Here is a 15,349-nt window from a genome sequence, read left to right on the forward strand (position 1 = left end):
TTAACCATTGCACAGGTGCGCACAACGGGGCATCGCAGAAAACCGGCGACTGGCTCGCAGAGACAACCTATATCAACTTTTTGGATGACACAGATAGTTTACTGTCGGATCATCACCCAGGGTTTTGTTGTGAGGATCATGAAACTATAAACTACTGTAACATTGGGGACAGCAGCAGCATAACTTATAAGCACCAGTCATGGTGCACTCTGGATTGAATTATTTGATTATGACTATATTAGGACACTATATTATAGTTGGAGGAGGCTTATTGCCTACAGCATCTTTTTTGGATAATGAGAAATTTAGGTTACTGCAAATGTGTGTTTCTTTCCGGAAATAGTTTATGCTTTATACCAAGCTACCGGTAAGCATGTTATAGTGAATATGAAATTGGATTATCCTGTCCTGGTTTATTGTATTCCGGTTCTCTCTCTCTCTTTCTCTCTCACTCTCTTCCTCCTTTTAACATAGAAAAACTCACAACCACGAGGACAAGATAACATGAAGATCACATAACTGATGTCATTTTATTTTATATACAAATAATTTAAAAAAAAAAGGCTAAAGTAGTTAGAATACAAATTTAACACTATGCTGTACATTCTGGGCTGGCTCACGTTTAACAGTAAATAAGCTGCAAATATGATGTCCTGGTGCCCGTGTGAGGAGTACATGATGAAACGGTCTCAATCATAGATGCGATTAATCCACATTGATGGCTAATGCTGACTATGTGAACACACCCCGTCTCCGATACGCTTTTCCACTTTAAGCTTCTTCCGTATGGTGTCTTCAAGTGACAGCAATTTCTCATATAAGGCCTCTGACATCTCCTCGTCAATATCCATCTGCAATGGGAATAGAAGGGTGAGATGAGAAGGGATGAGACCGACACCTCGGCATGAGAGATCTTTAGTTAGTGTCAGTGTCTGGCATTGATTAAACAGATTAAACAGACAGCTATGGCACCTGTCAGTCAGAACCAATAATAATTGCATGAAATGTCATAATTCTGTGTCCGGTATCCAGGTTTCATTCACCCATATTGTAACAACCTTCAGTATTGTTACACAACAAATGAAACATATGTAGAGATGGTTCACCCTTGTGCATATTGATTGATACCTGTCACAATCATTTTGACTTGGGAACGATTCTACAAAATGTCTTCTAAATCATGACATGTTTCTATGTCAGTGGTTCTCATCAAACTATTCCATGTCAAAGAGCCCCAGAATTATCTGTATTTGGCCGCAGAGTTAAAAACGCTCTGAAAGAATATTCAAAGATTTGCACTACATTTTCACGAATTTTCAAAAATAGCTAAAGTATAACATAAGACTCGTTCTCCGCAGCGGTTTCGCCAAATTGTTTTCATGAACGGATATCATACTAAAGTATGAGAAAGGCCATATAATAGTGGCGAACCGATCCTTTAACTAACCACCAATTATTTTTGCATAATCGTCATAATCATTTCCATGTGGAAATATGCTCATACATTTTCCCCAAATAGCGGAAATAGCAGATCTACAAGCTCACAAGGTGTGGACACTACTTTTATAGCCTACTTTTATTTATTTTTAAATTGCAGAAATAATGTCAGTCATTTATTTATATATTTAAGTTATTTGTCATGTGCAATATTTGTTTACACATCCTAAAGGGCAAACATAAATTGTATTCACATGTTCCAATGTTCAATGCCAAAAATATTATAAAATCGTTGATCGCAATATTTGTTATGACAATTAATGGTGTAGTAAAAAGGATGTAGATCCTACTGTACCTTACATGGCTGCGTGTAGTTATTTCCTAGCCCAGACGTTAAGCTGTGGTACTTTGCATGAGGGTCCAGTGACTCTGGCTTCTGCTTAAACAGCCAGAACTACAGTACAAAAGACAAGGGCATTCATAAATTATTTTGATTCTCCTTTATTTTCTCCCTGAAGATTCTGAATCAGATTAGAAGGTGTTTTGGTCTGCCAAATGTTTCTGTATACACCTCTTATAGCACATAATCAATTATTCAAACCAAGCATGATGGATGGCGTATTTTCAGATTGGAGGAGGATGGGATTGCATTGGAGATCTATAAATAGACAATAAACTGGCCTCTTTTGTTCAATAAATACCATCTGCCTCAGGCAATGTTTTTGCCTGAGGTACCTTCAAATTAGGCACTTTGTGAGTGAACATTTACAGTAAAACCCAAGGGCCACATGTTCTATGACATAATCCTCTCACATCTAAAGTCCAAATTTATAGATTCCCATTTTGTTGCTGCTTTTGACTGGTAATCTCAGAGATGCGTGGCCTGAGGATCTGGTAATTTCAATATTAGATGAGCTGTCAATTCTAGATATAGGTTGATTCAATTTAAAGTATTTCCCAGACAATGGGAAAGTGATATTCAGCCAGATGGCAATATTTGGTTGATCTGATGAGACAAGGACTCCATTCCATTCCTGGCAATGGCATTCCTTAAACAAATTGATGATCTAGATATCTGGCGGCTATGGTGCATCCTTCTGATGGTCAGGTCATTGATCTCAACCATGTGTCCTTTTTTGTCTTTTGTCCCTAGTTTGACTTATTGATTTTAGTGTCTATAAGTACTGTTAATCTCATATTTTTCAGTCAATGCATTGTTGTATACTATTTGAAAATCAAAATAAAGTATGTCAAAAAAAAGGTCGCGTGCACGCATCCGCCTTGTTGACGGCACACTGCTGGGCGAGCGCTGGCGCTTTGGCATGGGGGGTCAGATCAACATGGAATGAATTCTGTACTTCCCATATAAGGAGAATGTCTTGAGTATACAGAGTTTGATGAGGGCCAAGGTAGGGCCGGGCCTTAATTTTCGGGCCTGTGCCGGCTGCACTAATAACTTTGGGGGAGGCCCGTCTAGAGTTTGAATGGACCGGTACAAGTCAAAAGGGAGACATCGAAGAGGAATGATGGATGGGAACAGGTTCTGACATATATCCATATATGGAGATCTAAGGGATTCTGGTTTGAGGTCGCTGGCCAATATTGATGACTTCAGGGATCTCCATATGGGCTTAACTGCGACAGCAGGTCGCATTTACTATACTGTATATCCATCTCTGATGTCACGTGATGTCACGATGACCTTGCCTGGGGTGAGTGACGGGAATTTGAGTTAGGTGTCTTGACAGAGTGACGGGATTGTGGGTTAGGTTTTGCAGAATTACAGTACATTTCAAGCACAAACTCAATACAAAGACTGTTAACTGTGAGTGGACGACCCAATTAAGCATTACACTTGTTTACAACTGCAGGGTCCACCTTGTTCAATTCATCAAAACATTTAGAGACGTACAAATAGACACTTCTATATAGTTAAAGAACAGAACAGGAATTCATCATAAAGGAAGCAAAAAGGGAAAAGAAACATATACAGTGAGGGGAAAAGGGGGGGGGGGGGGGGGGCGGTGGGGGGGATTCAGATTTTACAGGAGCCAGTTTCGAATTGCAGCCGTCCGTAGGTGCCCTTTGAGAGCGGTTTTGAAGGAGTCAAGGGATTCACATGTCTTAATGACTGTTGGTAGGGCGTTCCACATTTTGGTGGCATAGGAGCGAAAATAATTTAGTCCCTTGTTTGTGCCGAATCTGGGTTGTACATGGTTTGTTGCACTCCCTCTGGTGTTGTTGGTGTGGACTTTGTTTACATTAAGGAAGTATCTAGACAGGTACATGGGTATCTTGGTGGTGTATCGAATCTTGTGGACCAGACCCACTGCAAGATGCTGTACTCTGACCCTAAACCCATATGTTTAGTAGCTTCCAGAGATCCCGAGGATTGTTTTTGTTTTCCTCGGCTTTATCATTGATAAAGTTACTTTTGGCTGATTTGGTCATGGCAATTACACTGTTTCTTAGCTTGTTACATTGGGTTTTTAGGATGCCCAGTTTGGTTTGGAGATCACTGTCGAAGCGCTTGCGCTTGGCTAGCTTGGACTTGCATTTAAGAAGTTCAGAGCATTTGTTGTCTCTGGCTTTCATTGCAGTCAGTATGTCCGAATTCATCCATGGCTCCGTTGCAGATCACAGAACCGACTAAATGACTTAAACACAGGTGCTTCCTTACGATGCATGTCTGTATTATAGTCGCCAATCAGGATTTTCTCTACACATTCCTCCCCAGTTAAGCACCCCTCAAGTATATCTGTCGTGACAGAGTGACGGGATTGTGGGTTAGGTGTCGTGACAAAAACGCAAAGTTTCATAGTTAACTGCGACCTTTGGTCGCAACAATAGTTGAATTTACATACCAATGCCTGAGCTCCATTGTGAGGTGTCAAGGTGAAAGTATTGGTAAACATTCGGATCTAAAGAGATGTGAAAGAAATGTGAGCAGAATAAATCAAATAACTGTAACTTCATTTGGAACTATTACTAACACTAAACAAAAAAAATATGAAATATTAATAATGAAAATGAATATCAAGTGCTAAAGAACAAGAGCTACAGTACACTAACCAGCCACAAGACAGGCATGAATAGGGTCCAGAAGAAAGCTGGGAATGAGGGTAGGATTCCATAAGTCAGGTTAGTCATCACAAAACCTGGACAGACTACTGAAGAGAACAAGCCCTAGAAAGCACAATACAACAACTTTAAGATCACTAGGGGGGTAAAACATGCATCAACCTCAAGGTAGCCATTCAACTGCATCAAATCTGCATCAAATTTGGATGCGGTTATAATCGCTTACAATCTTTCTTTTTAGAGAATAATGCTATGAAACATGGCAATTCTTGACAAGCTTTGTATATTATTATGGGATAATAATACACTGGAAATCAATTCGTCCTCAATGCAAAAAAATCAATAAAAATCAATACATCAGAATATATATGTTGTGTGTTCCATAAACTAAAGAATGTAAGGGGGGTGGTGTGTGTGTGTGTGTGTGTGTGTGTGTGTGTGTGTGTGCGTGCGTGCGCACATGCACACGTGTCTGTACAACAATATGTTTGGTAAAGTTGCATACTGAAATGTTACCAGTGATTTTAGCCATGTTAACAACAAGTGTTCAGACCTGTTTGTTGAAGTGTGTGTTGAGTGCTAGGCTGAGGAGGTCTGAGGCGTATTTGGAGGAGCTGTAAGGCTGGGTGCCGTTTTGGTGCTGAACATCTTTGAGGCTAAACGCAGAACGAGCAGCATTACTAGAGGAGGTCCAGATGATCTGGGAGGCCCGGTCTGCCTGGCACAGAAATGGCTCCAGTTCTCTGATCTGGTCCACAGAAGAACACAGGGTATAAAACTGATGATCATTCATGCATCTTTCTTTTTTTTTAAATATATTTTTAACCCACGATTTTGTAACCCATTTTTCACCCCTGTGTCAATCATCTAATGTGATCCTGGGCTCTACACACCCTCCGCCAACCTGGGGAGAGCAACGGACTTAACTCATGCTTCCTTCATGCTTGAGTGTCCAAGTTTCTCCTTTACACCTGACAGGGGGAGTTTCCCTGGTTGGACGTAGCGCGTGGAAGGAACACGTTATTCCAACCAGTTCCTTTCCCCTCCATCAGGCGCCCCAGCTGGCCAGGGGGAGGCAGTTTAGAGACCAGGATTACTGCATGTTTTTGTGAGGGTATCTACCCTAGGGGACACGGGGAGAACATGCAAACTCCACACAGAAAGGCCCTTTCGTCAACCCCACCTTCGGGTATGGGCACTGATGACGCGGAGGAGGAAACACGCCGCCAGCACCCACAGCGCCCCGAGCGGGAATCGAACCCAGGACCTTCTAGCTGTGAGGCGACAGCACTACCGACTGTGCCACCGTGCCCCCATTCATGCATCTTTGCACAAGGTGCACCTGTAATGTTACAAAATACTATTACTTGAGCATACAGTGAAATGAATGCAAGGAAGCCGTGTGTTCACAATGTTATATAAGTAAAGTATGTATTACATAAGTATATTTATGTTATAGTAATGTAGTAGTATATGAGCATTAAACAGAATTAAATACGCTGGTTTTGGCGACTAACGGTCTTAGGAAAATAAAGTTGTGGCATTGACAGAATCATACAATTTAAAATTTGTATGGTGAATAACTTAATTGGGATGGCATGTTCCATAAATGGTGCTCAAACCTGCCAAATGAACAGTGTGAATTCAGCGAGATGAACATGATTTGACTAGTAATTCCAGCAAGTCTCGAGAGGGACTCAGGAGATCTTTGTTGGGGAAATACATCAGTAACATGAGAATAGGTTAGTATTCACCCCAGAGGCAGAATACAAAACAGGAATCTAAATCCAGCAATCAGCAATGCAATGCCCTTAAGGCAAGGAGAGAACAACTCACAGTCATAGAAATCGTGGTGTTAAATTTTTAATGAGCTTCGTTGCTAGGGGACAGATGGATCTAATATCCCCCGCATTTCTTCAAGGGTAAACAACAGGAATATCTCTCCCAACAGATACAAATGGCTGTCTATGATAAGACATGTCTATGAAATTTCAACATATCATTAATGCCTAATTTATACTACAGTACGTTGTTTGAAGGTGGTGCTCTCCAATAACAGCAGATATGCAAGCTCACAATATGTCACGATGTGACGCAGTGTGAGCTTGTTGGTCTGCTATTTATAGCAAGCAACATCACTGTACGAATACGACATAATATTTTCACACTTAACTAACTCACCAATAGGAAGTGGCCAAAGAGGTTGGTAGCAAACACTTCCTGCAATCCATCAGGGGTGATGTTGTCCTTCTGTGTCAGGATACCCTCCCCAGTGGCAAACATGGTGATAACCTTGCTGCAATAAAAAAAAGAAAGACATTTCTTCTTATTATTTTCTATCTTTTTTCTTTTCTTCTTTTCTTTTGGTGAGGCACATGAGAAAATAGGTGAAAGTTTGACTTAACACAAAGTAAGCCAAGAACACTTTCTTCTCTTCACGACTCATCTGTGCCAAGACGAGGGACCTCGTCTTTCTTTAATTTCATGCACTTTTACTCACATGTTAGACAGCTCCTTACTGGGCTGCACTTCCTGGTTGCCCACAAGGAAGCTTTGAGAAGGAAAGGAAATAGTCACGTGACTGGGCATCACACTTTCATGGACGCTTTCATGGTAGCCAAACCACACCTGGAAGTTGCAGAATGTATTCATTCATGTATTCATTGAACTTCCAGCGTGAGTTTTGGCTCCCATGAAAGTGTCCATGAAAGTGTTATGGCGCAGCCCAGTCACGTGACCATTTCCTTTCCTTCGCAAAGCTTCCTTGGTTGCCCAGGATCTCTTCTTCTACTGTGGTATTTCGCGCATTTGACTGGCAATGGGTACTGCCACACTATCAAAAGAGCTGCGGACGTTTTCGGCTGCGGACAGCCGAAAAACCAGGTTTTTAGACAGCTGGTGGATGGAAAAAAAGCTCCACTTCCGCGGACGACTTGCGCGACGGCCAGCTTCCTGGAAGCGCTCTCCTCCGCGCAAGTCGTCCGCGGAAGTGGAGCTTTTTTTCCATCCACCAGCTGTCTAAAAACCCGGAAAAAGAAGCTGCGCACAGCTTCTTCTGTCCGTGGCGCAAAACCGTTTTCCGCTTAGGTCTGGAAACGGGGACTGGCGGCTGGGATGGAATGTGTTAACAAACACACAGGTGTAATATCTTACACCTGCCACGTGTTTGTTAAGTCAAACTTTCACCTATTTTCAGTAGGCAGCATTACTAGTCCTTTCAGAAGCCACCAAAATAAAAGAAATTGACTTCCTCAATAGCAAGAAAATCTACACCTACACCAATTATAATTCAAATGCAATTTTCAAATGCAATGCAAATACTAGAACTAAAAGTCTGCATGGTCATTGTGTTGAATTTCTTCATGCCTTTTAATAAACCCAATACGCAAGTTCAAACATAGCACATGGCCCATAGGACTTACCCCACCCCCTTAGATAGCAATTCTGTAGACTTAGATAGCTTTTGATACAGACTTATAGCATGTTATGTAGACAGCATAAGTGCATTGTATGTAGTCATAGCACGTCATAGTACATATGTATATCATAGTAGTATAGATGTATAGCTTATATGTATAGTTTCATTATAGATATTCCACTGTTACTTTCTTAGCTTACGCATGTTTCATGATAAATGCTTTTATGTGATGTATTCCCATGCTTTTTTGTTCTTGCTTAATGTAAATCGCTCTGGATTAAGAGCGTCTGCTAAATGCCTAAATATTATATTGCCTAAAAACACCTAATATTGCTGTATTATAAAACATAGTAATTCTGGGACAGATGTGAATGTAAAGATTTCCACTGTACCTGGAGAACAGGCCTTTGAAAAAGGCTTTCATGTCAAACGTTGGGTTGGGCATGATGCCCGCGTTCAGGTAGATGCAGTCTAGCCGGTTATACCTGTAAATGACATATACATCTGGAGACTATTTTACACTGCGAATCGAATACATTCTAGCTATATCCACCAGAGACGTCATTTCATTAAAAACTAGAGGGTGGTAAAAAAGTGACAACATAAGCCTGATTTCACACGTTCACCAAAGCGTTGTGATCGACGTGTAGATTGGCTTGTATATCAGCTATTTCTTTTTATACTTTTTTGGCTGTAAAATAGGCCATGGTTCAAAGAGATTAATGCATGTGTGGTACTGGTTGCAGAAAGAAAACAAGTCTCTATAAGGTGCTGTCTAGACGAGGACGTATTCTGTGTTATCCGCACAAGTATTTAGCCGATCTGCCCTTTCTGCCACGCAGAGGCGGCGTTTTAGGGGACTTAACCGATTCCTTTTTTAAACCAGCTCCCAGAGTGGCAAACTTCGGAGACGCTACTTTGTCGTCTCTGAAATGGTGACGCCAAAGTCCCCTCACCCCCTCCAAACTAACATCACCAGGCTTTCCACCTCCAAAACAACTGATGCAGGTTTATGACGAGCCTTTCATAACCACCACCAACTGGTATCAATTGCTTAATTGTTATTTATTAATGTGTATATTGTATGTGAATGAATAGTGTTGTTTGACCTGTAAAGCCTTTAATATTGTTTGTACATTTGTTCATGAAGTGCTAATAGTTTATTTCACCATAACCACTTGAACCACTTATCACAGCTATTTTATATTTGCACATAATGTCTATAAATCTCTTCTCCGAAAGAAGGCTTGTAGATGAGACAGATATAAACAATGTGAAAAGGGTGCTATTTATTTTTACCTCTTGGATGGCAATTGGATGATTTGATGCATTTTGTTCCAAAAATGTGTTTTGCAAAAATCCACCTGTTGGTGGCATTATAACAGACCAATGTGAAAAGGGTTGGATATATTATATTCCTCAACCTAGTAGGAAAGTCTGTGAAAGATTTCACGTAAATTGCATGCTGCGTTCATGATTTGAGGCTTTTCATTCAAAACGGGCCAATCCTGCCAACTTTGAAAGCCAATGTTAGCCAATTAGGATGGAATATCCGCCAGATTCGGCTTGATCACATTACTATAGAGATAGTGTCTAACGAATTGTGGGATTTTTTTGACAGAATCTGTCTGTTTTTTCAAATGTCGGCCTCCTGGTGACAGGCCGTTCTGGAAAATTTGGGGCAGAGGTTCATCGTTGGCATCCAGGGAGTGTGTGTGCAAAATTTGGCATCGACCGGGTTAACGGTGCCGGAGATTAGCTGTACACAGACGGACGGACACACACATACACACACGGACGGAGTGCAAAACATACTCTCTCCCCATGCCTACGACCTGGTGGAGACAATTATTGTCGGTTTAATAATAGCCAGTTTGCACCCATACAGATGTATAATAAACGTAATAATAATAAACGTGGGCCATGAAATATGTCTGTACAAATGACTCAACAAAGCAATTGATTCACCTTGACGTCATCTCCATTGTCTTTCATGTCATGTTGTGTGAAATGCATATTTTACAATATAGGCTACATCAACATACATGTCTATTCTAATATAGCCTACACTACTACAGCTTTCTCAGATATCCGGAGCGCTACTGCGCTCGTCTGGACTACATGCATAATTAACATAACCGCAATGTGGATGCTCAAAACTTTAATGCCGGCTACAAAACTTGTGTGGTTAACAGCCCGAGCCGCGTGGAAAGGGTCTTAGTTTCAATCAAAAATGTGATTAATCAGTAAAAAAAAACATTCAGTGGAGGTCCTGGAGGAGGTAACAGGTAATTAATGTGTTAAAATAAATAATTGATTTTGAGCTTAAATTCGAAACCAAGGCGGGCTACTATAGCGGGCTCCGGCTGGACTGCTGGAGCCCGCTAGAGTAGCCACTATCCACAACCGTGTGCCTTGTGTTCTGCTCTGCTCACCAACCTGCGTTTGATGTCATGGGCAGCGGTGAGGACCGAGGTGATGCTGCTGGTGTCCAGCTGCAGCAAGGCCACATGGGCGTCAGGGTGACGGGCCAGGAGGGCCGACTGAGCCGCCTGACCTCGATGCAGGCTCCTGCAGGCCAGACACAGACGTAGAGCTGGCTCTGCTGTGAGGAGGCGTTCACAAAGCGCCAGACCTATACCACTGTTGGGGAAATTAAGCCATAATGAAGATTATTGCATGCAAATTATTGCAGTCTGATTTTTTGTTTGTTGCTGTTTTCAAATGTAATGCTTTGTATGGTGCTGTTATAGTGAATCATTGTCTCGTGTTTCCAAGAATCGTTGTTAATTCAAATTCTAACCTTTTTACGTTTGGCTGGTGGTTCCATTTGGTTAACGATCTGAACGATCTTAATTTGTACGAAATATATTACATTGGACGAATGACATGTGCAAGGATATACTTGATTGATTGATTGATTGATTGATTGATTGATTGATTGATTGATTGAATACTTTATTAACAGTTGCATTAACTTGCATAGACAAGCACAGGGAAGTGTAGGCTTATACAATAGTTCTGGTAAAAGGATTTATCCAAGAAAGCCTATATGGCTTGTTTCCATTTGGGTCCTTTTTGTACTCAATTCATCGAAACATTTAATGAATCTAATAGACACATAATACTATGCTAATACTATGCTAAAACATCATATATAAACAATTTAAACATACTATAATACAAGTCTGGATTGTTTAGACATGCTACCACGTGTCTACCTCATGTTATGTAAATACTTATGCTATGTGTATACCGGTAAATCTTAGATTGTGCCTATCCTTGACATGATCCTCATTTCTGTTTGATTTCTTTTATCCTTGCTCTCACTGTCCCCCCGCCCTCTTTTTTTTCTCTTCATGAAAACAAAACGACGGAACGATTTTTGCACAGAAACGAATTCCGCAGTTCTTTAAACCTGTGTTAGTAGTAAACATATGATGTGACAAATACAGTTGAACTTGATTTCAGAATGTTTCATAATGCGCGCCCATGGAATCCGAGCTACAGCTACTGCAAGGGAAGCAAGCTCGGTATTAAATCAATATGATTTATAACAATAATGAGTAATTACCTGTTTGCTCCCGTGACCAAAACCACTTTATTCATTGTTTATGGCCGAAAGTGTGTATGTATATAAAACTGAATTAATTTACGCTAACAAAACAGGTGCTTTGAAGTTTTCTCCTGTCCTACAGAAAAATCACCCTTTCCTGTGGAGTCATGTTCTAAACCCCGCCTCCGAGTTATAATTGGATGCGACGGGCCAACGGCAGCAGTTAGCCAATGAAAGGAGTCACCTCATATCACACACTGTAGGCTACAGTCAGTAGAAAGACTGAATACAGCAAAAAGAAAAAAAAGGGAAAAAAAGAATGAATACAGTGGGTCTCAACATAGGAGGCGTATGTGAAATGAAAACTGTCACTGACATACCTGGTACTCAGTGGTATACATAAGATATGACGAGGGGATAGAACAAGTAGGACTATTGCAGATTTTATTGTTTTAATTTTGTCCATCATACATATAATTAGAAACAATGTAACTTGTTCTTTTATATAGCCTAACAACAAACATTCATCTAGCTCATTGCAAAACAAACATTTGAGTACAAATCATGAAAACGATAGGATTCAATGTTTTTTTTTTTTTTTTTTTTTTATTACAAATATACATCTGCCATCAATTAATTTATAACGTTCACACACACACTGAGATGCTGTGAAATGCTATAAACAGGTAGCCAGACTAATAAACAGGTTCCTTTGTCTGAATGAAACCTTTTCATGTCTCATTTCTATAGACTGAACTGTGATTGAAAATGGACAAAATTAATTGCAGACCAATTGTAATATTTAACTTACATGTGTAGGCCTACAGATAGCAACAGGTAGCTGTCACAGATAAGGCAAAGGGAGAAGGGAGTGGGACCAATGTCCACCGACTCATAAAGCTCAGGGGCCTCTGAATGCTGTTGTACTTGATCTAACAGTTCTAATCTGTGTAGTGTGACATTTAAATTTGTTTAGACCATATATATTAAAAAATACAAAAAAAAATAACAGACCTACACATTATAATGCAAGTTCGGGTCAAATTGATTCAAAAGGTCCAAGAGAGAATCTGGCATTGGCAACATTAATTCATAAATAAATAGTAATACTTTAATTGGACGTGAGCACCTGGAACCTTAAGGTGAATGGTTTCTTGTTTTAGATCAATATACATCATAATTTACTACCATCTATGCCAGTAAGATGTCATTATTGTATGCAATACCTATGCTTAACCAGTATTCCAGTAAAACAAAATTCCCAACACATTGTATCCTTTTCAAAAGGGACAAATACGTCGTTTTGTGATAACTTGCTCTACACACCCACAACACACTTTGTTACATCTTTACAAAGACACGTACAGAAACAGATCCATCTCGGCACACAGCTAACAGCCTGTATTCTTGGACTTTTGCAAGAGAATTTCTCATCACGTATCAAAATAGCACGCTGCTGACATTATTTAGCATTCGGCTGACTTTTGGACGTAGAAGAAAAGGGCACTTGTGTAAAGCAGTTTGATTGTTGAAGAAAAAAGAAAATAAATTGAAGAAATAACCTATAAAGACTGCAATGTTTGACAATGCATTGAGTGGAAGATGAGAATCACAATCTTTAAGAACATACTAATACACAAAATTATCAACAAAACGGCACAAATATGGACATATAAATAATACAAAATATTGATATTTTTTCAATCTACAAATATCTATTGAAAATACACAGTCATATACACTGATGGTCAAATACCACTGTCAGACAAATGGTAGAGGGGAGATTAGATAGGAATTACATTACAATTATAGGAGTTACATGATATCCATAAAAACTCAACTAGCTTGGTGATTGTCTGAGAGACTGAGATGAAAAACGTGTTTAACCACTTAAACCCTCTAATACTTGGGTGCTTAGATGCTTACTTGACTGGGGTCGGCTCTGTACTGTAAATAGCCGATCGAGACAAACGTTCCCCCCAGAATAGTGATTCCAGGATTCAAGTGGTTAAAATAACAGTGATGGGTTTTTTGCTGCACTCCCTTTTATGCCTTGTACATTCAAGCAGTCTTCGAAAAGAAAACACAAGAAAGTTCTTCAATTCCTCAAAATTGCATAACATCATTATTTACCAATCCATGAAACATTTTAACGTGGGAACTTTTAATTCATTAACAAAATGAAATAAAATAACCTTATATATGTTTGTTTTTTAAAAGTGCCAAATGTCGATTGCTACATTTCACTTTGGCTTAATCAGGACACAAAATAACCAAAGGTCAAAATCTTGACCTACAGGTCATACCTGTAGTTTGTAGTGTGTGTGTGTGTGTGTGTGTGTGTGTGTGTGTGTGTGTGTGTGTGTGTGTGTGTGTGTGTGTGTGTGTGTGTGTGTGTGTGTGTGCCTGTAGTTTGTAGCGTGCGTGTGCGTGTGCGTGATACAAAATGTGTTTTGTTTTGCATAATTTAATCTTCTTATGATTATCCAATGTGACTGTGTTAACCGAGCTCACACACCAAAGTGCCTGTCCATCATATCATTGTGGTGTGTGAGTCCATGGCTCCTTGAGTGCTCAAACAGTGTTTCCAAATGGCAGCTCAGAGCCCCACAGTGCTGGATCCCAGCCTGTTTAGTATTGAACCATGATAGCTTAACCCTGGATTGCATTTACACTGTAAAATCCAGAGTGTTGATTTAACTGTGAGACTGTAACACATGCATGGAACCAAATGGACCCCAGTGTTAATGTAACTCTGAGAATGTACCAATGGAACCAAAATGGATAATTTGGGTCGCAGAAGCAAACGGGTTATTACTCTTTGAGATTACAGTGTAGAAGCGCCGTCTAAACCTACTTCATGCACCATTAGTTAGTTAGTTAAGAGGACTGGGAAAGGCTGTCCTGTACATCACTGTACATGACTGTACATGAGCCTCAGCTTAAGGCTGGCTCTCCAGGAGGGCTCTGTGTATTTCCTGGAAGGAGGGCCTCTCCTTGGTATTCCTCCTCCAGCAGCTCAGCATGATCTTGTAGAGCGAGTCTGGACACAGCACTGGCTGAGGAAGGTAGATCTGTAGCACACAGGGAAATGTGGGTCAACCACCGTGATGCGTTTGTGATGCGTTTGTATGGTGATCGTAGTGACACTTCTGAGCATAAAACGCTTATTATGTTATTTAGATAGCCTAGCCCTAGACATACTGTTTGTTTAGACAGATGCTAGGTTTGATGTTTACTTGGTATCCTGTAGTTACTTCAAGGCAATATGTTGTTTTTCATTGCACTCTACTTACGTGACATTTGCCTTGTCGTTTGTGAACTGGGGTTCGTGCCATGTACTATTGTACTTTGATGTCGGACTTGTAAGTCGCTCTGCATAAAAGTGTCTGCTAAAATGTCTGAATTGTAAATCGCAAGTATACGCTACATGGACATGTTGATCATTGATGTGTTGCGCGTACCTGTCTTTTCTGGTCCCTGAAAAACTCCCCTGTGTTTTCTATCACCTGCTCATCTGTGAGCTGGGAGTATGGCTGCTCCTTGCAGAAGGTCAGCATCTCCCACAGGGTCACCCCAAATGCCCACACGTCACTAGCCGTGGTGAATTTACCCTGAAAGGGAAAACACTGTTAGTAAGGGAGGTACAAAAAAAAAAATCAAACTATTGGCAGATAATGTAGCTGAATCAAGTTACTATATATGTACCATTTTGATACCAGGGCCCACTATTTATTCAGATTTTAGCCACGGACCACCATTTGATGAGGTTTAGTCCCTCAGACCCAAAACTAAAGAGTTTTGTTTTTGTCCACAATTCTATGCTGTATTTAGGAGAGATAACAGGCAAACGATCA

The 15,349-nt window shown here is 40.4% G+C and overlaps 2 protein-coding genes across 6 annotated transcripts in view; both read right to left on the reverse strand.

Annotated features, from left to right (window-relative positions):
- Positions 1–545: 545 nt before the first annotated feature.
- Positions 546–11,616, reverse strand: LOC308320390 (3-keto-steroid reductase/17-beta-hydroxysteroid dehydrogenase 7-like). 2 transcript variants are annotated; one of them, XM_080770752.1, is made up of 9 exons: positions 11,511–11,616; positions 10,376–10,579; positions 8,329–8,421; positions 6,700–6,814; positions 5,072–5,266; positions 4,510–4,623; positions 4,302–4,358; positions 1,793–1,891; positions 546–851 (listed from the first exon to the last, which is right to left on the reverse strand). In XM_080770752.1, exons 1-9 carry the CDS (start codon positions 11,543–11,545, stop codon positions 723–725), a joined length of 1,041 nt encoding a protein of 346 aa, XP_080626878.1. In that variant the 5' UTR covers positions 11,546–11,616; the 3' UTR covers positions 546–722. The 2 variants fall into 2 exon arrangements, with proteins under 2 accessions (XP_080626878.1, XP_080626879.1); XM_080770753.1 differs by having other exon boundaries at positions 728–851; positions 1,798–1,891.
- Positions 11,617–13,810: 2,194 nt separating this feature from the next.
- The window catches only part of ddr2a (discoidin domain receptor tyrosine kinase 2a), a 42,768-nt gene continuing 41,229 nt past the window's right edge, over positions 13,811–15,349 (reverse strand). For all 4 annotated transcript variants that reach the window (XM_080770730.1, XM_080770728.1, XM_080770729.1 and 1 more), the window contains exons 16-17: positions 14,957–15,106; positions 13,811–14,566 (exon numbers count right to left, since the gene is read on the reverse strand). In XM_080770730.1, coding sequence (XP_080626856.1) covers positions 14,435–14,566; positions 14,957–15,106 — 282 coding nt within the window. In that variant the 3' untranslated portion in view covers positions 13,811–14,434. The remainder of the gene's footprint in view (positions 14,567–14,956; positions 15,107–15,349) is intronic.

This window comes from Protomyctophum bolini (genome assembly GCF_963924005.1).
Source record: "Protomyctophum bolini genome assembly, chromosome: 8".
In the NCBI taxonomy this organism is placed as follows: domain Eukaryota; kingdom Metazoa; phylum Chordata; class Actinopteri; order Myctophiformes; family Myctophidae; genus Protomyctophum; species Protomyctophum bolini.